Source organism: Strix uralensis, chromosome Z (assembly GCF_047716275.1).
Source record: "Strix uralensis isolate ZFMK-TIS-50842 chromosome Z, bStrUra1, whole genome shotgun sequence".
Classification (NCBI taxonomy): Eukaryota; Metazoa; Chordata; class Aves; order Strigiformes; family Strigidae; genus Strix; species Strix uralensis.
The window spans coordinates 100,006,065-100,031,903 of NC_134012.1; the positions used below are offsets into that span (position 1 = coordinate 100,006,065).

General features: G+C 46.6%; 1 protein-coding gene across 1 annotated transcript; it reads right to left on the reverse strand.

Annotated features, from left to right (window-relative positions):
* Positions 1–245: 245 nt before the first annotated feature.
* On the reverse strand, positions 246–25,197 carry CFAP53 (cilia and flagella associated protein 53). Its single transcript, XM_074857043.1, has 8 exons — positions 25,121–25,197; positions 23,422–23,648; positions 20,029–20,202; positions 12,004–12,307; positions 8,201–8,419; positions 4,044–4,260; positions 2,841–2,943; positions 246–624 (listed from the first exon to the last, which is right to left on the reverse strand). The coding sequence occupies exons 1-8, from the start codon at positions 25,178–25,180 to the stop codon at positions 408–410; spliced, it is 1,521 nt and encodes a 506-aa protein (XP_074713144.1). The 5' UTR covers positions 25,181–25,197; the 3' UTR covers positions 246–407.
* Positions 25,198–25,839: the final 642 nt, after the last annotated feature.

A 25,839-nucleotide genomic window follows, 5' to 3' on the forward strand; every position in this document is an offset into this window, starting at 1 on the left:
CGAAGTACTTTTTTGTCTAAATACAAAAAAAGATTCTGCAAATATTTGCAGTTTGAAAGGCATTTTAATAAAAGTTTGCTGAAACTCTTCTACAAATTTTCTTTGTGCAGATTTTAAAGAATGTCTGCATATCATTCATGTCATAATACACTGTTACATTGCAGACAAGTATTCTCGTATTAAAACGTCAAAAACTTTGACTTGGAGCGGTCATTTTGTCAAAAAAAAAATCCACAGGGAAAAAATAACCTTTAAAATAGTAAGTTTATTGTATTTTCCAGTTAAATATTTTGATCATCACAATGGAGAGGGGTCTGCTAACTCGAGTCAGTTATAAACACCCTTAGAAAACGTTTTTTTAAAGGCAACCAAGTGAGCTGAAAAATCATAAATTATTTTCTTGATATTTAAGACATTAGTTTTCTTCTCAAAGGGTGGGTTTTTGCTAGTTTCTCAAAAGGCCTTGATAGAATGTCCTGTACTCTTTCTTGGTAAGCTCTCTCTGCTGCTAGATCCGATTCATATTCTCGCTGCTTCTCTTCTTGCTCAGCATCACGGGCCTGTTGTCGATCGGCAATTTGAGCTTTGAGTTGCTCTTGGTAATCTTTTGCTTCCTTTCTTTTTCTGGAAATGGCATGAATAGATTATTTATGAAGTGCGGGTTAAAAAATAACTTTTTTATTATTATGATTATTAAATCTGTTAGCAATCAACCTTTGACTAAAGAACCATGCAAAACTCCTTTTAGGTGTTAAGAATAACTACCCCTCCGTTAACCAAAGGCCACATGCTGACCTTCGGAGAACGAATTGCATTCTCTCATATCTCATAAAACAGATTGCAAAAATCAGCGCTTAACAAAAAAAAAAAAAAGAGGAACACCTTGTAATCCACGTACCTTCCCTGCCCCTCAGAGTGGCAGTGAGAGGACAGAGAATGAGAGTATCAGATCTCAGTCCTTTCCTAGCTCAGGCTCGTTGCTGCAGCAGCCTTAGAGCCCGACTCTGCTCCCTCACTCTGAAGATAAGTTACTGTCAGGGGGGAAGGCAGGGTGCAGGCTCCTGCTGCGGCGTTGTATGGAGACGCTAGGAAATGGCTCTCAGAAGAAAACGTTCTTCCAGTCTACCTCAAGACTCATAGATTCTTTTCACTACCCTCTGGAGAAGCAGTGGAAGTCTACCGGCGTGTTCAGGCACTTCTGGAGCAGGAGCCACACAGATTCACAGACACTTAAAATGCCAACAGTCTAGTTGCGACTTGCGCACTAACGCAACGCACTTGAACCACCAACACTCCCTGACGCTGCTGAATGCCATCTTGGCTTAAGTGAAGCATATCCAAAATGAAGCTCAGCATGTTTCCTTCAGAAGGGTGAGATTTCAGAGAATCACAGAATCATCTTGGTTGGAAAAGACCTTGAAGCTCCTCCAGTCCAACCATGAACCTCACACTGACCGTTCTCAACTCCACCAGATCCCTCAGCGCTGGGTCAACACGACTCTTCAACCCCTCCAGGGATGGGGACTCCCCCCCTGCCCTGGGCAGCCCATTCCAACGCCCAACAACCCCTTCTGCAAAGAAATCCTTCCTAAGAGCCAGTCTGACCCTGCCCTGGCACAGCTTGAGGCCATTCCCTCTTGTCCTGGCGCTGGTTCCTTGGCTCAAGAGACTCATCCCCCCTCTCTGCACCCTCCTTTCAGGGAGTTGGAGAGGGCCATGAGGTCTCCCCTCAGCCTCCTCTTCTCCACACTAAACCCCCCCAGTTCCCTCAGCTGCTCCCCATCAGACCTGTGGTCCAGACCCTGCACCAGCTCCGTTGCCCTTCTCTGGACACGCTCGAGTCATTCAATGGCCTTTTTGGAGTGAGGGGCCCAAAACTGAACCCACTCATCGAGGGGCGGCCTCCCCAGTGCCGAGTCCAGGGGTAAGATCCCTTCCCTGTCCCTGCTGGCCACGCTAGTGCTGTTACAAGCCAGGATGCCATTGGCCTTCTTGGCCACCTGGGCACACTGCTGGCTCCTGTTCAGCCAGCTGTCAATCAACACCTCCAGGTCCCTCTCTGACTGGCAGCTCTCCAGCCACTCCTCCCCAAGCCTGTAGCACTGCTGGGGGTTGATTTGTGCCCCAGCTGGGGGATTGTTGCCCATAAAGCCATCTGAGAACACAACAGACACTGGCTCTGGAAGGAGCTACTCGGTAAGTCCCAAAGACAAGCAGGCAGAAAGGGCTGGATGACAAAAGGGAAATGAAGTGAAATAAGGCCCTTTGCCCTAGGCTTTGCATGACACCCAGAGGAACATTTCAGCTACTGCGAGTAACTGTGTTCTCACCCTGAGGAACTGTTCAGGTCAGGAGAAGCACGTGCAGTAGTCTGGTATTTTGGTGGCTGATTCTATGACTATTTAAGGGATGCAGGTGGGTGGAGTTTAGCAACAAGCCTTGCTGAGTTACCTAGTTCTCCTAGGTAAGTAATGAACTAACCTTTCATTAACCCTCCTCCCCAACCTCTGCCACTCCTAATGACAGCTCAGAGTATGAGGGGATGTATTTAATAAACATCATCGATGTAAGTCACATGATGGTTCAAAAAGACCAAAACAAGCATATGTAATGAAACACCATTATTTGTATGATGAGAGCAGAATTAGTGATTTCATACCAATCGCAATATAACAGGGCTGCGATTGAGGCATTTGGAGCTGATAGGCTACATGGTGGCAGAGCCTCTCTGACCAGAAAAAAGCCCACCCAGTGCTCTTAAAGTCATCTGAAAATGAAAATTAACCTATTCCCAAGTTTGATCTGCAAAGAAATGAACCAATGGCCTAAAAGAAAAATACCTTGCGTGTTTTTCGTCTTCTACATGCTTGAGTTCTGTGATTGCTTCAGATAATAACTTCCTCTCTTGAGCAAGTTCTTCCTGCTCCTTTGCATTTCTCTGCACTGTAAAAAAAACACAACAAACTTTTAGAAGATAATACTAAGCTTGAAGGGACAGCGAGATTGTATTGAAGCCAAGCAGCATTCATAGCAAGCCTGAGCGATGTTGTTTCTGAAGAGGCACAAAAACAATAGCAAGTGTATTCCCAGCTTATTTGTTTTTCACCCACTTAGAAAAGATTTCACATTCAGAACTTCATCATCATGATAATAAGAAGATAATTAATAATAATGACTGCTTGCCCATGCAATCCTTACTTTGCTAGGCTTTGCTCTGTTGACAGCAATGGGAAATTAGTGCGAGGAATGCCTGTAGGAGTAAAGATTCAGAAGCAGATTCAGGGACAGCAGCATTGTTGCCCACTCAACCACACAGCCCGTGCACGTTGGGCCAGCTGGTGTTCCCAAAATCAGTGTGTTGTACTCCCTTTGCCTTTGCCGAGGATGGCATTCAAGCCATAGGTTTGGTGCACAGACAGTGAGTTGTTATTACAGAATCACAGAATCATCTTGTTTGGAAAAGCCCTTGAAGGTCCTCCAGTCCAACCATGAATCTCACACTGACCGTTCCCAACTCCACCAGATCCCTCAGCGCTGGGTCAACCCGACTCTTCAACCCCTCCAGGGATGGGGACTCCCCCCCTGCCCTGGGCAGCCCATTCCAACGCCCAACAACCCCTTCTGCAAAGAAATCCTTCCTAAGAGCCAGTCTGACCCTGCCCTGGTGCAGCTTGAGGCCATTCCCTCTTGGCCTGGCACTGGTTCCTTGGCTCAAGAGACTCATCCCCCCTCTCTGCACCCTCCTTTCAGGGAGTTGCAGAGGGCCATGAGGTCTCCCCTCAGCCTCCTCTTCTCCACACTAAACCCCCCCAGTTCCCTCAGCCGCTCCCCATCACACCTGTGCTCCAGACCCTGCACCAGCTCCATTGCCCTTCTCTGGACACGCTCGAGTCATTCAATGGCCTTTTTGGAGTGAGGGGCCCAAAACTGAACACAGTCATCGAGGGGCGGCCTCACCAGTGCCAAGTCCAGGGGTAAGATCCCTTCCCAGTCCCTGCTGGCCACGCTAGTGCTGATACAAGCCAGGATATACCATTACTTACACTTCTCCTCAATCTGCAGTTGTCTTGTATTCAGGACATCTTTCAGTAGCTGCTTTCTAGCCTCCTTTTCTAATTGCATTTGCTCAGCCTTCTTGGCCCAAACCTTCGCCATCTCTTCTTTGAGCAGCTTGTCCTCTTCTTTTTCTTGCTGTTTCTCCTCCTCCAGCTGTTGAGCCAGGTGTGCCAGGTAAGTCTGTTGCTCCTTCAACAGCTCTTGCTGCAAACACACAGACATTTGCAGATTTGAGTAAATGAGTTCCAAAAAGCCTTTCAAAATGTGAAGTGCTGGTTTGCGGCCTAGAGCTCCGTTCCAAACCCTGCCATGGGAAGGAGCTGTGCACACTCTTCTTCCTGGCCAGACGACAGTGCCTGGACAACAGCGTAAGAGCAGAACAAATACAGAGTGATCACTTCCCCCACAGCAGCTCAGCTGCCTACATGTGCTGGGTTTGTGTGGTGGGTTTTTGGTAGCAGGGGAGGGGGCTACAGCGGTGACCCCTGTGAGAAGCTGCTTGAAGCTCCCCCAGCTCCAAGTTGAACCCACCTCTGGCCAAGGCCAATCAGTGATGGTGGTGAGCCTCTGCAATAATGTATTTAAGAAGGGGAATTTGGGAGGAGTTGTGAGGAGGATTTAGGAGAAGGACGCCTCTGTGAACACCAAGGTCAGTGGGAGGAAGGAGGAGGAAGAGGGGGAGATGCACCAGAGCATGGAGCCCCCCTGTACCCTGTGGTGAGAGGGCAGGGCCACCCCCATCACCCATGGGGGTCACTGGAGGAGCAGAGATTCGCCTGCGGCCTGTGGGGGACCCCCGGGACTCTGTGGGGAGAAGCGGCCCCCGCAGTTGTAGTTCAGCGCTGGGAGGTGCAACACGTGGGGGTGACCCATGGCGCAGCATCTCGGGAAGAATCATCCCGTGGGGAGAACTCATGGCAGAGAGAGTTTGTGGGGGACTGTCTGCTGTGAGAGGGACGTGACGTGGAGCAGGGGGAGGAATGCAGAAGAGTGCTTCCCCCCAGCCTTGGAGGAAGGAACAGCAGCACTGACTGCATTCCCCTCCCCTGCGCCGCTGGGGGTGGAGGTAGAGATATTGGGGAGCCTGGGAAGAAGGGAGGGGTGGGGGGAGGTGGTTTTAAGATATGGTAACACTTCTCACTGTCCCATTTTGTCTGTTAAGGTCGTTGTTGTTAGTGTTTGAATTAAAGGGATGTCCTTTTTCTTCCCCTAACAAACATGCCTTTTGCCCATGACCATAATAGGTGAGTGACACACACACCCACCCCCCCACCCCCCCCACCCATCCTTATGTCCATTCCTGAGCCTTTGGATTCATTTTTTCCTTCCCAGCACTGGGGGGAAGGGGTAAGTGAACAGATGCGTGGTGCTCAGCTGCCCTCTGGACTCAAACCACAATGCTACCACACAGACATTTTACAAACTTTCCACAGCTGACCACACTATTTCACCATCACCTGCATTAGAAGCCTTGGGATCCAATAAATATTATAATAATTTTAATATTATTATAATTTTAATATAATAATAATAAATATCACCTCCTCTAATTTTGTGCCAAGGTCTAACAGTGAGTTTATATAACTTCCCTAGCCTACAAGAGCTTCTAAATACCTTGAGCAGAGTAATAAATGCAGTTCCCTGCTCTGTCTTAAAGTTACCATGAGACCCATTTTCACTCTGAAGTTGGACAATCTCCTTGTTTTAAATTTAGGACGTGAAAGACACATCCATCGTTTCACGGCATCTCCAAGATATTTAACATGTTTTGCATCTATATATCCAGCTATTAAGGACTTAAAACCGTATCTTAGTATTAATGAATTAGAATGTTAAGTATTTACTTTCCTCTGCAGTTCCAAATATTTAATAAATCAGGTCCACGAAACAAAAATATTTTTCTAACCTCCATTGTGTCCATGCGGTATAAGGATGATGTATACAGATTAAATAAGAACAGAGGGACAAGATTCCAGGATTTCCTGAGAGTTCCCTTCTTTTGTCTAGCCTGGTAGCCTTGCTGATTGCAAACCATGCTTTAAAGTCCTCGCTGGGGTTTTAACAAATAATGGGCTTCTTCAGAGAAGCAGAGCGCTGGCAGGAAGAGAGGCAACAGGCTATGCAACAAAAGAATCAACTTGTTCAGAGAAAAAGGCTTGTGGCTGATCTCATTTATACTGTGCAGTTGACTAAGGGTCACAGAATCAGTCTAGATGAGGTATTGCCCCCTCCCAAGCTGACTTGTATTTCCCGTAACGCCGTTCAAGTGATAAGCAACCAGTGGTGGTGGTAATGGCTGTGTCTGGGTGTGATGGCTGCATCTGACTCAAAGGGGATTCGGGGAGCCAGATAACAATAGAGTACCCAAGGGATAATTTGAACAATGCACCCACCTAATGAAACTGGCTGCTTGTGGCTTGGACGGGCACACGTTGTGCTGGGTAAAAAACTGGCTGGATGGCCGGGCCCAAAGAGTTGTGGTGAACGGAGTTAAATCCAGTTGACGGCCGGTCACTAGTGGTGTCCCACAGGGCTCGGTTTTGGGGCCACTACTGTTTTTATTGATGATCTAGATGAGGGGATCGAGTGCACCCTCAGTCAGTTTGCAGATGACACTAAGTTGGGTGGGAGTGTTGATCTGCTCGAGGGTAGGGAGGCTCTGCAGAGAGACCTGGACAGGCTGGAGCGATGGGCCAAGGCCAACTGTATGAAGTTCACTAAGGCCAAATGCCGGGTGCTGCACTTGGGCCACAACAACCCCCAACAGCACTACAGGCTTGGGGAGGAGTGGCTGGAGAGCTGCCAGTCAGAGAGGGACCTGGGGGGGTGATTGACAGCTGGCTGAACAGGAGCCAGTAGTGTGCCCAGGTGGCCAAGAAGGTCAATAGTATCCTGGCCTGTATCAGCAATAGCGTGGCCAGCAGGGACAGGGAAGGGATCTTACCCCTGGACTCGGCACTGGTGAGGCCGCCCCGCGATGAGTGGGTTCAGTTTTGGGCCCCTCACTCCAAAAAGGCCATTGAATGACTCGAGCGTGTCCAGAGAAGGGCAACGGAGCTGGTGCAGGGTCTGGAGCACAGGTCTGATGGGGAGCGGCTGAGGGAACTGGGGGGGTTTAGTGTGGAGAAGAGGAGGCTGAGGGGAGACCTCATGGCCCTCTACAACTCCCTGAAAGGAGGGTGCAGAGAGGGGGGATGAGTCTCTTGAGCCAAGGAACAAGCACCAGGACAAGAGGGAATGTCCTCAAGCTGCGCCAGGGCAGGGTCAGACTGGCTCTTAGGAAGGATTTCTTTGCAGAAGGGGTTGTTGGGCGTTGGAATGGGCTGCCCAGGGCGGGGGGGAGTCCCCATCCCTGGAGGGGTTGAAGAGTCGCGTTGACCCAGCGCTGAGGGATCTGGTGGAGTTGAGAACGGTCAGTGTGAGGTTCATGGTTGGACTGGAGGAGCTTCAAAGTCTTTCCCAGCTGAGATGATTCTGGGATTCTGTGATTCTGTAACCACAGTGCTGGCAATGCCCGACTCAGGCTAAATTTGGAAGAAACTAACTTCTGTAGTCAGTATGCAAATATGAGTCAATTATCTTACTCCACAAATAGTGGACAGCCCAGGGCCGCTTGAGCTCTCCTGCATGGCAGCAGGCTGCACGCCAAGATCTCCCCTTGCGTAGGGACACCTCACAAGGTTACTCCTCGAGGTCTAGAGAGTCTTTGCTGCAACAGATTCTCAGGGTAAGTGATTAATGGCATGATAAAACTTTGAAATCTTAGCTAAGGGATAGAAAGGATTGATTGCACACATATAATGCTTTAGACATAAACCACCGACTGAGTCTGGGACTAGGGGTGGATCTAGCTGCACGTAGACTCCTCTCTGAGAAGTTTAGAAAGCAAAGGGGTCCACTCTGAACTGCGTGACTCAACGGGAGGGTCTCCCTGACAGTTTTGTCTGCCCTTGTCCTCTGTGCAGTAAATATCAAGCGAGCCTTGCCATCGAATCTTGTTAAACCGCTGCCGCATTTACTATCAAGCTTTGTTAAATCGTTGTTTTATATCAATACACATATTGCTACTACCCTCTGACGAGTGAAATGCATCACTCCATCCGCGACACCCCACAACTTCACAACGAACACCTCTGGCCCTTACTTTTCTTTTTGTTTTCTCCTCTGCGTCCTCGTGGTGTTCCTGAAGAGATTTTTCTAAGATCTTCATCTCTAGGGCAAGTTCACCTTGTTTTTCTTCATGAAGACGATTCTTCTTGTCCTGTGCTGCGCTGAGCAACATATCCCTGCATTCCTTCTGTTTCCATAGTTTTGCCATCTGAAGTTGTTTACTTTCTAGCTGAAGCAGTTGCTGTTGTTCTTCCTACAACAGTAAAAATAGCCAGCTTGTAAAATCATCACATAACTTCAAACTAAGTGATAGCTAGAATTAGCTTGATTGGAACATTGAAGAGCAAAGATAAATTTTTAAAGCCTTTCTTGCTGACATTAGAGAATTCGTGGCATCCATTAGACCTGTTAAAGCATGTACATTTTAGTATACCATTCATTAGAATTCAGGATTTTTTCTCTTTAACTATCACATGCACTTCAGTACTGAAACACTGGAATGCCAGATGCACTCCAAGGATTTCAAGTGGATAGACAGAGTCTTCTCTTTAAAGAAATCAATATCATTACAGCACGTATGATCTATATCCAAGTCTTCACACGCAGCCATAACCACTAACTGGTAACAGAGCCACGTGTTCCTCCTGTTTCTGCATATATTATCTGTCCTGTGTCTGTGCAGACATAAGGTTGCACAAACTAATTGTATCCTTATATTCTGACGGGCAATTAATGAATTTCCATGTCTTCAAACCATTCCACTTTATATTGGAAAGAACAGGAAAATGGATGTAAAGTTGAGTTCTTAAGAAAGAAACAATGAAAACTAGCAAACGTATATTCAAGATCAAACAGGTATATGTATATTCCAGATTATTCAGCCAAAAGAAAAAAAAAAAATCCCAAAGCAGCATCAATAAAGTAACTTCACGTAATTCCTGAACATCCTGCATTTGAGTAAGTTTACAAGCACTCATAGTTGTAAAACAGTTTGTGGCCACCATTAGTCTATCTACAGGTCTCAGAAACAATGCCTCAGCTGTCTGGAAGGTAGAGAGTTTTTTTGTTAATCTGTCTTTAAATTCAACATCTCTTTTGTAACATCAATAAATATTCTAACATGCATCAGCAGGTTTGCCACAAACAACGTGTCTAATCTTCCCCATACTGAAGCACAAACTGCACCTCCAAAGGAACGTAACTCGTTATGCTGGACATAAAGCACCCACTGACTCTTCCAGTGTTTCAAAGCCAAAGCTGAGGTTGCTGTCTTCCTGAATGGCCAGATTCACTTTCAGGAGCTGGTAAAACAGCTTTGAAACTCACTATCTATTATTTGAACCACTAAGCAATCCATAAAAACTTTAAACAGTAAAGAAGGAAGGAAGGTGGAAACAGTTAGCAGTCTACTAGGCAAGCTGGCACATGTTTTAGGCTGAATTCTGACATCAGTGAAGCTGTATAAGAGTAGCCAAGGATGAGATTTATGCTGCTTATTCTATAAAAGTTTATACGATGGGGCAACGCAACATTGCAAATGTACAAAGAAATTGTTACCAACCCTCCATCTGCAAGCCAGGACCAAAGTGCTATGGCAGAAACTTGTCTAGCACTTGTGAGGCTACAGCCAGAAAAACATGATTTCAATCCCCTTCTCAAGAAGTCCCAATTCTATAACAGAGAGAAAAGACAGAGCGGGAGGAAGGCAGCTAATGTAGGTAATGTAGCTAACGCAAAAGTTGCTGTCTCTGTTTTGTCGTCCAGCCCGAGAGATCTGGATACACATATATGGTCTATTGTAGCAAAAGTGCAAATTTTGCTTCACTAAATTACATATTTCCATTGCAACAACCAGAAGAAACCATTATACAGACACTCAGCTGTCCACAGCGTGTCCTTCATGCAGATGAAACCCTTGATCATTACAGGCTACCAACTCCACACTGAGAAACTTGTAATGAGGCCATCTGTCACATCCCTCTTCTGCTGAGAAAGGATGACATCCCATCTTCAATACAGAACCTCTCCTTTACGGACCCTCTGAAGAAAGCCTTTTTTCAGAGACTAAACCACTTCACCAGAAATGTATCTCCTTGACAGAGCCCAAGGCAGCTGTCTTCAGGGGAAGCTACAAAGTCTTCTATTCTAAGAGTGTTTTTCTGAAAAGGCCAGTTAAGTAGAATTGTTCTTTGCCTGGAAGGTTTGGCAGTGCCTTAAAAGTTTACAAGCAAATAATTTTATTTTGCATGTTTTTAAATAAGTGAAACGTTACAGTCTAGCTTGGAATAAGGACTTTACTGTTTTACAGCCAGGATTTTCAGAGCTTTAGATTCAATATTGTCATTATTTTTAAGAAGTAGTGGAGTTTCTTGCCAACATCAGCTTCCAGTGCCTGAGAGTACCCTGAGTGCTCATTCAATCGCTACATGTAAATAGCTCCAAGACAAAGACTGAGTCTGAACTAAATAGTCTCCCACAACTCACAAAGTCAACACAGAATACTGTGAACTAAAGCCAGCACAACTACAGCAAGTCTACACTGGGGAGAGATGAGGAAAAAAGAGGTTTGTGGCCAAACAGTTGGGCCAAGGGAGCCAAATGCCTCCCACGGTGTGACGCCCAACAGCAGCCAGCACTAATAGGTGAGAGAGCTTAGGCACTGCTTGCTAATTTGTTTAAAAAAAAATATATATAAATGGATGTAGATTCTGAAATTCAGTCAGCAGTTGGGATTTTTCATATAAATGTGTCTCCTCATGTATGTGTCAGGGTCCTGAGTGCACCAACAGGCTCTGCAACCTGTGAGCCTTGGATCAGAGAGCTGGGAAAAGGGTGAGAAAGGGCTGGGAGGAGTCGCTTGGGAGCAGCAGTTAGGCTGAGCTGCAGTTAGGCTCAGTCTCTCACCCTTGGTGCCTACGTGAGCTATGCTGCAGGTACGCCTGTGCCTGAGGTCGATCCTGACCCAGACCTGCTGACTTGAATTCCCGGCTTCACCTTCAAGTTCCTCACTCCAGACCTGCTGAGCAGTTTGGGATGTCTGATGACCCCGGTTACCGCCAGCAGACAAGAGGGAATGGCTTTAAACTGCAACAGGGGAGGTTCAGACTGGACATTAGGAAAAAATGTTTCCCAGAAAGAGTGGTCAGAGAGTGGAATAGGCTGCCCAGGGAGGGGGTGGAGTCCCCACCCCTGGATGTGTTTAAGGGTCGTTTGGATGAGCTGTTGGGGGATGTGGTGTAGGGGAGAACTTTGTAGAGTAGGGCTGAGGGTTGGACTCGATGATCCCAAGGGTCTTTTCCAACCTGAAGGATTCTGTGATTCTGCTCTGCTCCCTTCCTTTGAGTACAGAGGGATGCTTGTCGGGGAGGACAGCGTACTCGCCTGGCCTGCTGTCACCCTCAGCTCCAGGCTCTCCTTCCCTTCTGGGAGCAGCACACTCTCGCTGCTTCCTTCCAGTGCACTTATCGTGATGAGTAAACATATATATCATGCTCTGAGATCTGGTGTCACACATTACAGCGGGGACACAAGACTCTCTAGCTATCCCGCAAGAAACTGGAAGTCAGAAAATTGCAAAGATGTCTGGCAAAAGGCTCTGAGAGGATTTGAATGCCAAAAGCCTTTACAATGCTAAGTTTCCAAAGCTCTATTTCCCTCTGTAAACAGGACTGAATTTGCCACAGCTCTGGAAAAGAGGCTTAGCATAATAGGACAGTCTCAGATACTAATGGAATCAGTGAAGATACAAATAAGGTAAGGATTAATCTAAATGTCTAGTAAGCCTATCATTAGGAGGGCCTTATAACAATGCTGAATTGAGAATGGTATGGAAATTACCAGCAGTCGAGCCTCTTCTTCCTTCAGCTGCTTTGCCTCCTCTTTGTGAGCACTGAGCATCGCTACCTGGGCACTGAGCACATCCAAGATTTCCCGATTCTGTTCTGCTGATTTCTGCCTCTCCACTGCCTCTCGCTTTTCCTTAGCCAACCTATCCTCTTCCCAAAGCTCTGCAAACATCTGCTCCTCCTTCTTCTGTTGCTTTTTCAATTCCTCCTTCAGAGCTAGTTGGGCCAGCCGGTCTTCACACAATTCCTTCTGATGCTTCTTCATCCACTGTACACGAAGCTCCTCGCATTGTTGTCTAAAAGGCAACATAAAAGTTTAAAAAAAAAAAAGTCTCAAAGTAATAAGCAAGTCTGGAGGTGTGTGATGGATGGAGGCTCCCAGGTCATAACTACTCGAAGGACTACAGCTCAGGATGCCAATTCTACACCTGGTTCGACGCTGACTCCTTGTGAGGCTTAAGGAATCACAAAGAGCCTGATTTGATGGAGATTTTGACACTAACGAGTTGAAGAGCAAATCCTATATTTGCAGTTGTAAAAAAAATTCTATATATACATTCACAATATATACATATCATATATACAATGTGTATTTTATATAAAATGTATATATGTAGTCGGAACATGCACTGTGTTGGGTTTGTATATATCTATATACTTTTTTTTACCATGCACACTACACTTGTTCAAACATGTAGGTTGCTCTTTACTCAAACGAAGATTTAGAATAGGTTTATTAGTCACTTGAAAGCTCATTCACATTCAGAAAATACTTTGAGCACAGAAATTTAGGTTACACAGTTGAATAGCACCTATTAGAAAATTTTTGTAATGAAGTTTTGTGAGATAATTCAGAAAAGTTGCAATAAAAGTCTGGAGAAGCTAGAAGGTCAAACAAGTAATGCAGCTTTCAGTTTTCATTTACTTACCACAACTGAGTTGCATGTAAGCAGATATTTATCTTTGGTTGAAGAACAAACAGCTATTTACAGATTCTGCTTTTATTTTTGCAAACGGAGCACTACTGAGATCAACATATGCTATCAAACAATATTTAATTTGAACAATATACAAGCATTTTAATTCTGTTCTACAACCAGGATATAGATTTTCATAAAATCAAAATGTGGAACTAGCAGACAGTGGTGAAGATCTACAAGTGTTAAGGATCTACAAGCTCTAAGGATGTGTGATAGACACACATGAATGCTGTGAAGTAAAAAGATACCTCACAATTCCACGCTGAATGAAACCATCTCCTACAGATCATTGCAATGCTATTTAGGAATTCATAGCAGACATCATAAGATATCACTGACTGAATTTTGAGCCACCACATGACAGCAGCAGGTGCCTGTATAACGTGAAATACTACTACTTTATACAATGTTTAGCTGACAATCCTGTGTAGCAAAAATATTAAATATTCATCAAGTAACTCTCTCATAGTACTATCAGTCTCCACATCAGGATAGTTATTTCATTTTCATAACTACAGCAATGAAACAAAATCTGAATCAATTCCATTGCCTAAGATTTTTTTCTTCCCCACTTAAAAGCAAAATTATGTTTGCCAGCACTAAAAGTAGATATTTGGTGCTTTTACATGTTCTGTGGTTCTGCTAAGGATCTGTCTTTGCAAAGTCTTCACTTTTCTAAATGATTCCTAAGTCCAGTATAGCTGCTGTCTCCATCTAAACCCACATCTATATTCCCTGACCTGGGTTTTGGGTATAGAATTAATAGAAGCATTCACACTTCCACAGAAGCTACAGAAACAATACAAATTTGGCCTCTCCCTCAGGTCACCTGCTACATCTACACTGGCAATAAGGCAAACAGGGAAAGAGTTTAGCAACACAGGATGTGACTGGTGGTTTATAACTCATTTCTGCCCCGAAACTAGTAAGATTATGCTCTAGAACAATGGTTTCTTTACTTGATCCTGCTCCTTCGTCACCTCCCGCTAACAAGCTAACAAGCACAGCTCCTGGTGTCATTAATATGTGGCTGAGGCAACTACCAGCGTGTAATAATTATGTGTTGGCTTACAAGATCTTCCAAAGCTTTACCAATAAAACTCCATGCTAAGCCAGCCTAATAAAAATTACTTAGGGCTTACAAACTACAAAGAGCATTTCCCTGAATAACCCTCCTCCGGTTCAGAACTGGCTGAACAAGCTGCTGACAGCCAGAAAAAGTGACAGTGCCGAAAGCGAGCCTGACCCTGTTCTCAGTGCCACAGTGACAGCCATCCAACCAATCCAACTGACAGTGGAGCCGTGCAAAACCAGAGCTGGGACTGCAGAGGGGATTGCTACACCTCGCTCTCCCTTGGTGCTGCAGGAGTGAGATACAGCCAAAGAACACAGCCCTTGAGCTGTAATTTCATGTAGAAGCAGAGGTCTCGCCATATTTTCTTCCTGTCAGCATTCACTGGTTGCTGCCTCACATTTCAGCTGTATCTTCTGAGGCCAAGGGCATCTCTCTCTTCATCCTCTATTTGTAAAGCACCTCATGCCACAGAGGCAGTGGTGAAAGGTGCTAAGCACTATACACAAATGACAAAAGGGAAAGCGATGCCATGAAAACAAAAATCTCATTTTACTTGATATTCAGAAGGCATTTCTAACCTCTTAACTGTTCCTGACTGGGAAGAAACAAGTCATCTGCCAAGTCTGCCCTTTCATCAACATCAAGTTTCCATTAGATAAAACCTCTCACACTTGGCACTTTTCTCCCCCAATCCTAGGACAGGCCACATTCTCTAATCAAACTTTGCATTCTCTGGGGGTTGGGCTTGTATCCTCTAAAGGAGAAACTGTCCCTGGAACGAGGAACCTGTTTTGCTGATTAAGGATACCAATTAAACTCGGACAGCAGAGTGAAAAGAGCAGGCGTGTTTTACTGGGGATAACTAAATAATGTAACAGAGTAATACAGGAAACATGCAATAAGAAAAGACAGAATAGTGCACTGAAACAAGTAGGGAAATACAGGGTAATGCATCAACTCATTACTACATGAGAGAGAGAATAGCAATTAAGAAGGATCCATCACCCCTTGCATACGTTACCAACATCCAGACCCGCAGTCGCTGGGCAGCCCCGGCTGCAGCGAGGATTTGTTGAGCCTTTCCCAGCAAGTGGGAAATCCTACGCGGTGCGTCCACCCGTAGGTGAGGCACCCAAAGTCGCTGTGAGCGGGTCCAGCTTTATGTACCAAAAATCAGCAAGTCAGAATAACTGGCACCTTTGTTTTGAGCAGAAAATATCTGGTTTCACTCCACAGTCAGATTCCCCCAGAGCCTGCCCAGGGCTCAAGGAGGAAGCCAAGGGAGTTTCCCTGCTTATCTAATTTCAGAATCACAGAATCAACTAGGTTGGAAAGGACCTTGAAGATCATCTAGTCCAACCATTAACCTAGCACTGCCAGTTCCCATCTACACCATATCTCTCAGCGCTATATCGACCCTACTCTTAAACACCTCCAGGGATGGGGACTCCACCACCTCCCTGGGCAATCCACTCCACTGCCTAATAACCCCTTCTGCAAAGAAATACTTCCTGACATCTCGTCTAAACCTTCTCCGGCGCAACTTGAGGCCATTCCCTCTTGTCCTGGCGCTGGTTCCTTGGCTCAAGAGACTCATCCCCCCTCTCTGCACCCTCCTTTCAGGGAGTTGGAGAGGGCCATGAGGTCTCCCCTCAGCCTCCTCTTCTCCACACTAAACCCCCCCAGTTCCCTCAGCCGCTCCCCATCACACCTGTGCTCCAGACCCTGCACCAGCTCCGTTGCCCTTCTCTGGACACGCTCGAGTCATTCAATGGCCTTTTTGGAGTGAGGGGCCCAAAACTGAACCCACTCATCGCGGGGCGGCCTCACCAGTGCCGAGTCCAGGGGTAAGATCCCTTCCCTGTCCCTGCTGGCCACGCTAGTGCTGATACAAGCCAGGATGCCATTGGCCTTCTTGGCCACCTGGGCACACTGCTGGCTCCTGTTCAACCAGCTGTCAGTCACCCCCCCCAGGTCCCTCTCTGACTGGCAGCTCTCCAGCCACTCCTCCCCAAGCCTGTAGCGCTGCTGGGGGTTGTTGTGGCCCAAGTGCAGCACCCGGCATTTGGCCTTATTGAACTTCATACAGTTGGCCTTGGCCCATCGCTCCAGCCTGGCCAGATCTCTCTGCAGAGCCTCCCTACCCTCGAGCAGATCAACACTCCCACCCAACTTGGTGTCATCTGCAAGCTGACGGAGGGTGCACTCGATCCCCTCGTCTAGATCATCAATAAAGATGTTAAACAGAAGCGGCCCCAAAACCCAGCCCTGGGGGACACCACTCGTGACCGGCCGCCAACCAGATTTAACTCCATTCACCACAACTCTTTGGGCCCGGCCATCCAGCCAGTGTTTTACCCAGCAAAGCGTGTGCCCGTCCAAGCCATGAGCTGCCAGTTCACCTCCTGTACGAGATGGGAACCTCCAGGAAAGCAGAGAGCAGCACAGTGGTGTGCGCGCTCCAAGAGGTGCCCCTGCCTCCAAGCAGGTCAACAAACATACTCCATCACTACCAGGTTTCTTCCATTTTAACACTGGGATCTACCCTTCTACTCCTGGGCAGGAGTTAGCGGTGATTAAAGACCACAGTACTAATTAGTATTCATGAAAAACATATTTCTCAAATGTTCTGAGGGAAACATGCCATTATTAAGATTTGAAATATTACACCATTAGAAATAACTGTGTTACCTTAACACAATGGGTTCAAAGTTCTCTCAGCAGTGAGGGAATAAAAAATTAGTTATCCTTTTTCATGATTATAAACTAATCTGAATTTAATTGAATTCTCAGAGGGGAAGAGAAGTTAAATAAAAGTTCAGCATGGTTAGAATTTTAATATAAAATAACCCTGTAATTGCTTGATTTCATCAAAATAATTCCTTCAAAGCAGCTTTTACAGCAACCTATAAACATCTGCTCCCCCAGATGGCTGTTTTTCTTCCTCACTTTGCTATCCTAAGCTTCTTAACATTAAAATTGTGCCTGTATGTAGCAACTTCCCAAAGACAGAAACTCCATTTATTCCCCCCCCCCAGGTTATTTATTCATTTTATGGCTGCAGTACAAAGCTGCTGTGATAACAACATTCTCTGTATGGATGCTTCTGATGTTATCACAAGAAAAAGGATATAATACGTGTTTTATGCACATTTTAAGAAATTGCAAATTTCTTTAAAGATACCAGCGATGAACATGCTCTCAGGCTAAAACTGGCTGAATATCTTTTCATACAAGTTGTAGCTCTTCATGAAAATGAATTCCAGCGGGACTCCAGTGGTCAAAGGACTCTGCCTTGTCACCTTGGGACAAAGGATTCTTCCTTCCTGGCTAATAACACTACTGAGAAGCTGTTAAATCTATACCCTCAGGCTACAGCTCCAAACCCAGCCCACACCGCTGATAAAAGAGCTGCCTGTTGCTGTACACTATAGGTGCTCCTATACCCCAGGTTTGAGGATCTATAGTGCAAAAAAGTGAAGTGCCTTGCTTAAAGTTAAAAGAAATACAAAGTATGTCTTAGGTTTCAGAAAGGCAATCAAAATAGCTGTAAATTCACAGGCAAAGAGAACCAGGAAATCATGGGTATATCCACCTTGTACTAATATGGCCTCCCAGGGCTCCTCTGGGTGTGCCCTGGAGCAACGGTCTCCAAAGTGGGGGTGTGCAAGACAATCTGCTGGGGTGCGGGGAGAAAATATGTTTTGTACCATTAATAAGTAACATTAAAAATATAAATACTGTTTATTTAATCCTAACCTCACCCTCTTTTTAATTTTTTTTGCATATGTTTTATAATATACATAATGTACTAGTACAATAGTAGAAGTATATAATTTATAAATCATTAAACATACCGGGGGTGAGTACTAAGAATTATTTTTACTTATAGGGGAGAGAAATCAAAGAGGTTTGGAGACCACTGCCCTATAGGACAGGTTATGATGCAACTACAGATTTCTGGTTGTGGCTCTTCAATAAGTGTTTGGTCTCCCGAGCAGCAAAGCCTGCTCCCAGATCTCTGCATGGCCCAAGATGGTTTAGGAGGAAGAGTAACAGCTAACAGTGGGGGAAAACAGATTTTGCACTACAAAAGAAGACAAATACATGCAGATTCAGATATTAGAAGTTATTGATCACCACAGTAGAGACTTCCTTCCTCACTGGAAAAGGACAGAGAAGAAAAAACTTTAAAATATTACTAAGCATATACATGAAGAAAGATATATCTGCCTTTCAAAGGAGAGAACAACAGACAAGGTGAACTGTTGTCAGCTGGTGCTATTAAAGTTTTGGGTTTCTATAGGGCCTTTCATTTAAAAGTAGAGGAATGGAGGGAGGAATTGAGTATGGAAATATATTTCCATTACATCAGGACAGTCAAAGAGAAGGACTCTGTGCACTGTCGGATGAAGATTCATCTGCAAAGATACCCAAAGACTGCCACTCACAACAGCTGTGAAGAAAAATTATTTTGCTGCCTCTAAATACTCTGAAATACTGCAGCCAACAGAACGCCACGTAGTAAAGCTCCAGCAACACTTTTTGATGGGAAACTATGTGACATGAATATTGCCTAGACCCAAAAGCAGACTGGGAAAGGTAGCAGGATGATGGGAATGATCCCATGAGACTGTGTGAACCATATATCAGTAGGTTGTACTGGGAAGAAAGAGGATTTGAAACATTAAGACAGGCAACTGCAGCATGAAAGTCCATGTATGTATCACCAGATGATGAGATTCGCTGGTGAGGTTCATTTTGCAATTAAAATATCTGAAATTAGGCATCTAAAACAGGAGTCTACATGTGAACTAAATTCCCCTTCTGATCAATAGGAACCTGATCAATGCAGTCAGTGGAAGCTGGGTGCAGTTCACCCAGCAGACTGTTATATGCCAGCTTTAGGATGACATTAGGTTCCTTTAACTGTGCTGATCTCAATGAAGATCTACTGAGTAGAACACAATTTCAGATTCCCGGTGAGTATAAAGACACCAACACACAGACACCTACTTTTAGGTGTCTAAATCGCACGCTGAATCCCTTCTCCTTGGCACGTAAGACAAGCTACAAGTACAAAAGAAAAGGTGCTCCAGTAGCATCTCCTCTAAACAATTTTAAAAGTGAATTTCAACCACTTTGTGTGATGGGTAGAGAACAAACTAGGAATTGTAAATTGTGAGGGCCCATATTTTAAAACCAGCATTAACCTGCCTTAACAGCTGTCTCGGTCAATAAACGCCACATTTAAGAAACCAACATTTATCTGTGAAATTAGTTAATTAGAGTTTATGCACAAGTGAAAGCAAGTGTTGATTTTTATCCCTAGCCTCTGCACACTGAGAAGCCAGTGTTGTGGATTTCCAGAGCACTGTAGGAGACCGGGAAGAGACACTTCAAATGGTTACAATTAAATTACATTAATACTATTTTTCTCCCATCCTCAGAAAACAAGATTTCCAAGAACTGAACAAGTCAGACTTCATGCCAAGGCCTCAGGGCCTGATAAGCACCTGCAAATCTTAATGACTTCAAAAGATGTTGCCAAATTCAGGAAGGTTTGGCACAGAACTTCAGGTTGCATTAAAACCTTAGCTTCGGCTGGTACTCTTTAAAAGTATACAATAAATAAAACCACTGTCTTTTTGGACACACTTAACTTTTCAAGAATCTTCAATGTATTAGCTTAATAAGCATGATTGAGGCCAAATTAACCTTCCATGAACCTTTTTCACTCCAGTAGTATAAAGCTGAAATGGAACTACACGCCAGAACAAGGAATTACAAAACAGCTGACTTGGCAGGTGAAAATGCAGGGATGCTCACCTTAATTTTTTTTATCATTTCAACCACATTCAACTTTCCTTCCTCAGTTTATTATTATCACCTTCTTGTTAAATTGCCTCTTCATATTTACTTCAGGCAAATTCTCTTTTATAAGTTATTTTTACAGCGATACCTGAATTGCTGCTCTCGTTTTTCAGCCACCAGTTGCTGTCTTTCTTTTTCTCTCTTCTCTCTCAGCAATTTTGCTCGCTCCCTCATTTTCTCTTGTTTCTCCTGTACTGTTTCTTCAAGTGACTCCATTTCAGCGAAGTACCTGCTTTCCTCTGCCTCCAGGAGCTCACGAAGCCTGCGATGGAAATGTTTAAATAAAAGCTAAAACAATCCTTCTGTTGAATGATAAAGGTCTAGATTATTTGTTATGAGCACAAAACGGGTACTGGGCTCCTTTCAACACTTCTTACAAATGCCAAAGAAAACATCCAAGGGAACATCAAATTTTAATTCCGGGATCATTCCTGTTGTGCCCACGGAGGGGATCTTACAGCACAACAGGAGTGATTCTGTCCTGACAGAATTTAAGCTCCTTACCTTACAAACCCATTTCCAATGCTGCTTTACAACTTCAGTCCCCAGTTAAACAGATTCTTCTAATTTCCAGGCTACATTTGTCACTAGTTGATATCAGTTTGATCTTGTACTATTGTTATCCTTCAGAGTAATCCCTCCCTGGTATTTACCACCCTCCTCTACGCATCTATAATTGTATCTTCTCTTAAGCTACTTTTTATTTTAGCATCACTCCGTAAACCATTTCATCCTGAAAGATCTCTGATGAGAAAATCATGTCGAATTGGCAATTTTTAAACACATCACCATTTAACTCTCTATTAATCCTAGCAGTAAGAAACCTGGGCCTAAGAAATCCAGAAACTCACTAATTCCACGCCAAATGCCACAGCAGCCTCTGGGAAATGACTCTCCCTTCTATGCAAAGGGATGCCCCTGCTACTGCGTGGACCTACGCTGGCACTGCTGGTGGGACTCACAGCAGCAAAGCCAGAGACCTGCTAATGCTGCAAACTGAACTGCACTCTCCTCACCAGGTACTGAGGCAAGCCTCCCTGCAAAAACAGCACGGGGATCTTAATCAGCTAAATAAAAACAAACCCCACGAAGTTCAACAAAAATCCTGCACCTGGGGAGGAATAACCTCACGCTAGCAGCTGGCTGGCTGGAAAGTGGCTCTGCAGAAAGGGACTCGGGGGTCCTGGCAGAGAAGCCGCACGTAAGGCAGCACTGCACCCTTGAGGCAAAGAAGGCCAACAGCATCTTGGCCTGCAAGAGGAAAAGCACTGCCAGCACTGAGGGAGGTGATCCTTCACAGAATCACAGAATCATCTCTCGGTTGGAAGAGACCTTGAAGATCCTCCAGTCCAGCCATGAACCTCACACTGACCGTTCCCAACTCCACCAGATCCCTCAGCACTGGGTCAACCCGACTCTTCAACCCCTCCAGGGATGGGGACTCCCCCCCTGCCCTGGGCAGCCCATTCCAACGCCCAACAACCCCTTCTGCAAAGAAATCCTTCCTAAGAGCCAGTCTGACCCTGCCCTGGCGCAGCTTGAGGCCATTCCCTCTTGTCCTGGCGCTTGTTCCTTGGGCCAAGAGACTCATCCCCCCTCTCTGCACCCTCCTTTCAGGGAGTTGGAGAGGGCCATGAGGTCTCCCCTCAGCCTCCTCTTCTCCACACTAAACCCCCCCAGTTCCCTCAGCCGCTCCCCATCACACCTGTGCTCCAGACCCTGCACCAGCTCCGTTGCCCTTCTCTGGACACGCTCGAGTCATTCAATGGCCTTTTTGGAGTGAGGGGCCCAAAACTGAACCCACTCATCGCGGGGCGGCCTCACCAGTGCCGAGTCCAGGGGTAAGATCCCTTCCCTGTCCCTGCTGGCCACGCTAGTGCTGTTACAAGCCAGGATGCCATTGGCCTTCTTGGCCACCTGGGCACACTGCTGGCTCATTATCAATCACCCCCCCCAGGTCCCTCTCTGACTGGCAGCTCTCCAGCCACTCCTCCCCAAGCCTGTAGCACTGCTGGGGGTTGTTGTGGCCCAAGTGCAGCACCTGGCATTTGGCCTTACTGAAACCCCCCTAGTCAGCCTCAGCCCATCACTCCAGCCTGTCCAGGTCTCTCTGCAGAGCCTCCCTACCCTCGAGCAGATCAACACTCCCACCCAACTTGGTGTCATCTGCAAACTGACTGAGGGTGCACTCGATCCCCTCGTCTAGATCATCAATAAAGATGTTAAACAGGAGTGGCCCCAAAACCAAGCCCTGGTGGACACCACTTCCTCTCAGCACTGATGAGACCTCACCCGGCATGCTGGGCCCAGTTCTGGGCTCCCCAGTACAGGACAGATACCGACTCAGTGGAGCAAGCTCAGTGAACAGCCACTAAAATGATTAAGGGACTGGAGCAGCTCTCCTAAAAGGAGAATGTCTCCTAAAGCTCTCTCTCTCCTGTGAGATCTGGGACTGTTGAGCCTGGAGAGAAGGTTCAGGGGGATCTTATCAATGTATACAAACACCTGAAGGGAGGGAATGCAGAAAAGGGAGACAGCTTCTTCTCAGTAGTGCCCAGTGACAACAAGAGGCAACAGGCACAAACTAAAACATGTGAAATTCCACCTCAACACAAGAAAACACTTTTTTTTACTGTGATGGTGCTCAAATACTGGAACAGGTTGCCCACAGGGGTGATGGAGTCTCTGTGTGTGGAGATAAGCAAAACTCAAATGGATGCAGTTCTGGGCAACCTGCTCTAGGTGACTGCTTGAGCAGGAGTTGGACTAGATTATCCCAGGAGGTTCCTTCCAACCTCAGTGTACAATTGTTGGTGTACAATTCCTGTCCCATGAAGATACATTGAACCATACCAAACTGATGCACTTCACAACTCCAAAGTCACTTAACACAAAAGAGTAACTGAAAAATTAAATCATGATTTTTTTTCTAAGATCAGCACAATTCTGTTCTTTACAAGACAGTAATATGCCTTACCCTTATTATTTTTGAAAGATTTATAAATTTTTTATTTTTTTCAAATCCCTGTGCTGCAAAGTGTTACTTGCAGGACCTAAACATTAACTTGTTGACATTGCAACAAAACCCTCAGTTACAGCCAACAATAAGAGCTTCTGACACTTTGATCAAGTACTCTTCACTCTCTTTAAAAATCAAGCAACAAAAGTGCTGTAATACTACTTTTATCTTGCATTTGGCAGACAATGCTCTAAATGCCACCTAAACTGTACTAGTTACTGTGAATATGTATCTCTAGGGACTGGCTCAGTGACTAACAACAGGAGCCCAAAAGCTGCCTGACCACTAATTAAGCCCCCCTATGCTTCCTGTTATGATGAATAACAAATACCATGCCACAATGGATTGTGTGACGTACAGAGCTGAGCTCAACGGAGTGTTTTTCCCCTAATCATTCCTCTAAGCATACAGTTAAGTTGAAAACAGTAGGGCAGATATTATTATTTGCTACTTGTTTGATACCTCTCTCGTCTCTCCTCAGTCGCTGCCAGATACTCCTGCATTGTCGCATCCACTTTTCTCTGCACAGCACTGTGCAGCCATTTTAGTTCGTTGCGTTGATGCCACTCATAGACCTTGCGATGCTGGTTGTACAGCTTTAACAAACGAGCATCTTCGAGGAGTTCCTCTTCTTTCTGTCTGCGGGCCAAGAGAAAATCACTTCTTTGTCCTTTAGGAGGTTTGGCTCTCTGTAAGAGAAAGCATATGTCAGTGGTGAAAATAAAATCAGTAATTCTGCTTTTTTTTTTTTAGTTGAATTCATGACCAAATAAGTACATAACACCAAATGATGAGAATTCGGGGTAATTAGAGGTAAATACCAACAAGCCTTGCCTTGAAGACCACATCACCACTACAAGAGCATGAAATAGCTTCAGGGCCCAGTACTTGCCTGTTGCCCAGGCTACAGCTTATACCTTCCTCTATATATCCCAGGTGTCTACAGTCTGCTTTACAAACACCGAACAAATGTTCTCAGCACAGGTAACCTCCAGCCACCTCCTGCTCTGGCACAGCTCCCCAGGGCTCTGAGCACCTCCTCACTCACTGCTGCACCCCACCACACACACACGGGGCCCATGTACCCTCAAAGCAACATGGACAGCGGGATTGAGGCACCTTCAGCAAGTTCCCACCGACACCGAGCTGTGTGGGAAGGGATCCATCCCGAGAGACATGGACAGGCTGGAGAGGGGGGACGGGCAAACCTCATGGAGTTCAACAAAGCCAAGAGCAAGGTCCTGCCCATGGGTCGGGGCGATCCCCAGCACAAATCCAGGCTGAGCGAGGAGTGGCTGGAGAGCAGCCCCAAGGAGAAGGACTTGGGGGGGTTGGGGGGTGGAAAATTGACTGTGAGCCAGCAACGTGCGCTGGCAGCCCAGAAAGTCACCCGTGTGCTGGGCTGCATCCAGAGCAGTGTGGGCAGCAGGGCGAGGGGGGGGATTCTCCCCCTCTGCTCCGCTCTGGTGAGACCCCCCTGCAGTGCTGGGTCCAGCTCTGGGGGCACCAACAGCAGAAGGACACGGACCTGCTCGAGTGGGGCCAGAGGAGGCCACGAAGATGCTCGGGGGGCTGGAGCAGCTCCCATGTGAGGACAGGCTGAGAGAGTTGGGGGGGTTCAGCTGGAGAAGAGAAGGCTCCGGGGAGACCTTAGAGTGGCGTCCCAGGACTGAAAGGGGCTACAGGAAAGGGGGGAGGGACTCTTGATCAGGGGGGTAGGGATAGGACGAGGGGTAAGGGCTTTAAACTGAAAGAGGGGAGATTTAGATGAGATGTAAGGAAGAAATTCTTCCCTGTGAGCGTGGGGAGGCCCTGGCACAGGTTGCCCAGAGAAGCTGTGGCTGCCCCTCCCTGGAAGGGTTCAAGGCCAGGTTGGACGGGGCTTTGGGCAACCTGGGCTAGTGGAAGGGGTCCCTGCCCGTGGCAGCAGGTTGGACTGGACCATCTTTAAGGTCCCTTCCGCTCTGCAAGTGCCCACTTGGACCAGCTCCCCCACAGACTCACAGCAGATGGCAGCGGGTCCTCCCAAGTCCCTCAGCCCGCACAGCACGGGGCTCCCCGCCCCACAGCGCTCCCGGCTCCCCTCAGAAGGCCCCGCCCCAAGGACCCCGCACCCCTCGGGAGCGGAGCGGACTCCACCCGCCCGAGCACGGCCCCTCACCAACGCAACGGAGCGCGGGAAAGGACCGGTCACCTCCCGGCACCGCCGCGGCGCCTCCATCACTGGGGCCGCGCGTCCGTTGCTATGGCGAAGCCCGGCGGCGGACGTGACGTCACGACGTACGGGGACAGACGCGCCCGCGCGCGGGAACGCCCCTCGGCGCATGCGCAGCCCGGCGGGAAGGCTGAGGGAGGAGGCGGAGTGTCATGGCGCCGTGAGGTGGGCCTAGGTCTCCCCCCCGCCTCGCCGCCTCCATCACCGGCTGTGCTGGCGCTACCGGCCCACAGCCACCGCGCGGCAGCCGTGAGGGAGCGCAGGTCCCTGTCGCGCATCAGTCCCACAGAGCCCAGCTCCTGGTGCCCTTCGTCCCCGCGCCGTGAAGTGCATCCAGTGGAAACAGAGGCTGGCACAAAGGGGCGGAACAGTGAAAAAGCTTTGAGTTAATAAGCAAAGAAAAAGGAAGTGTTACCGTAAATTCGGTCTCAGAAGAACTCTCTAAGACTTAGTTTGACGTTTTAGAGGCAGGCATTCTTTATTGCAGCGCTGGACACATGGGGGATCACTCCACCTAACGTGCATGCCGAAAGACAAAAGCACACTTATTAGATACAATAAAAGAAATGAATATTCATGTAATTCCCGAAAAGTACACACCTATTTCCAGAGGATCTAATACATACATTGCGCAAGCGTACTGAAATCTGTGGAAGGGTCTCTGA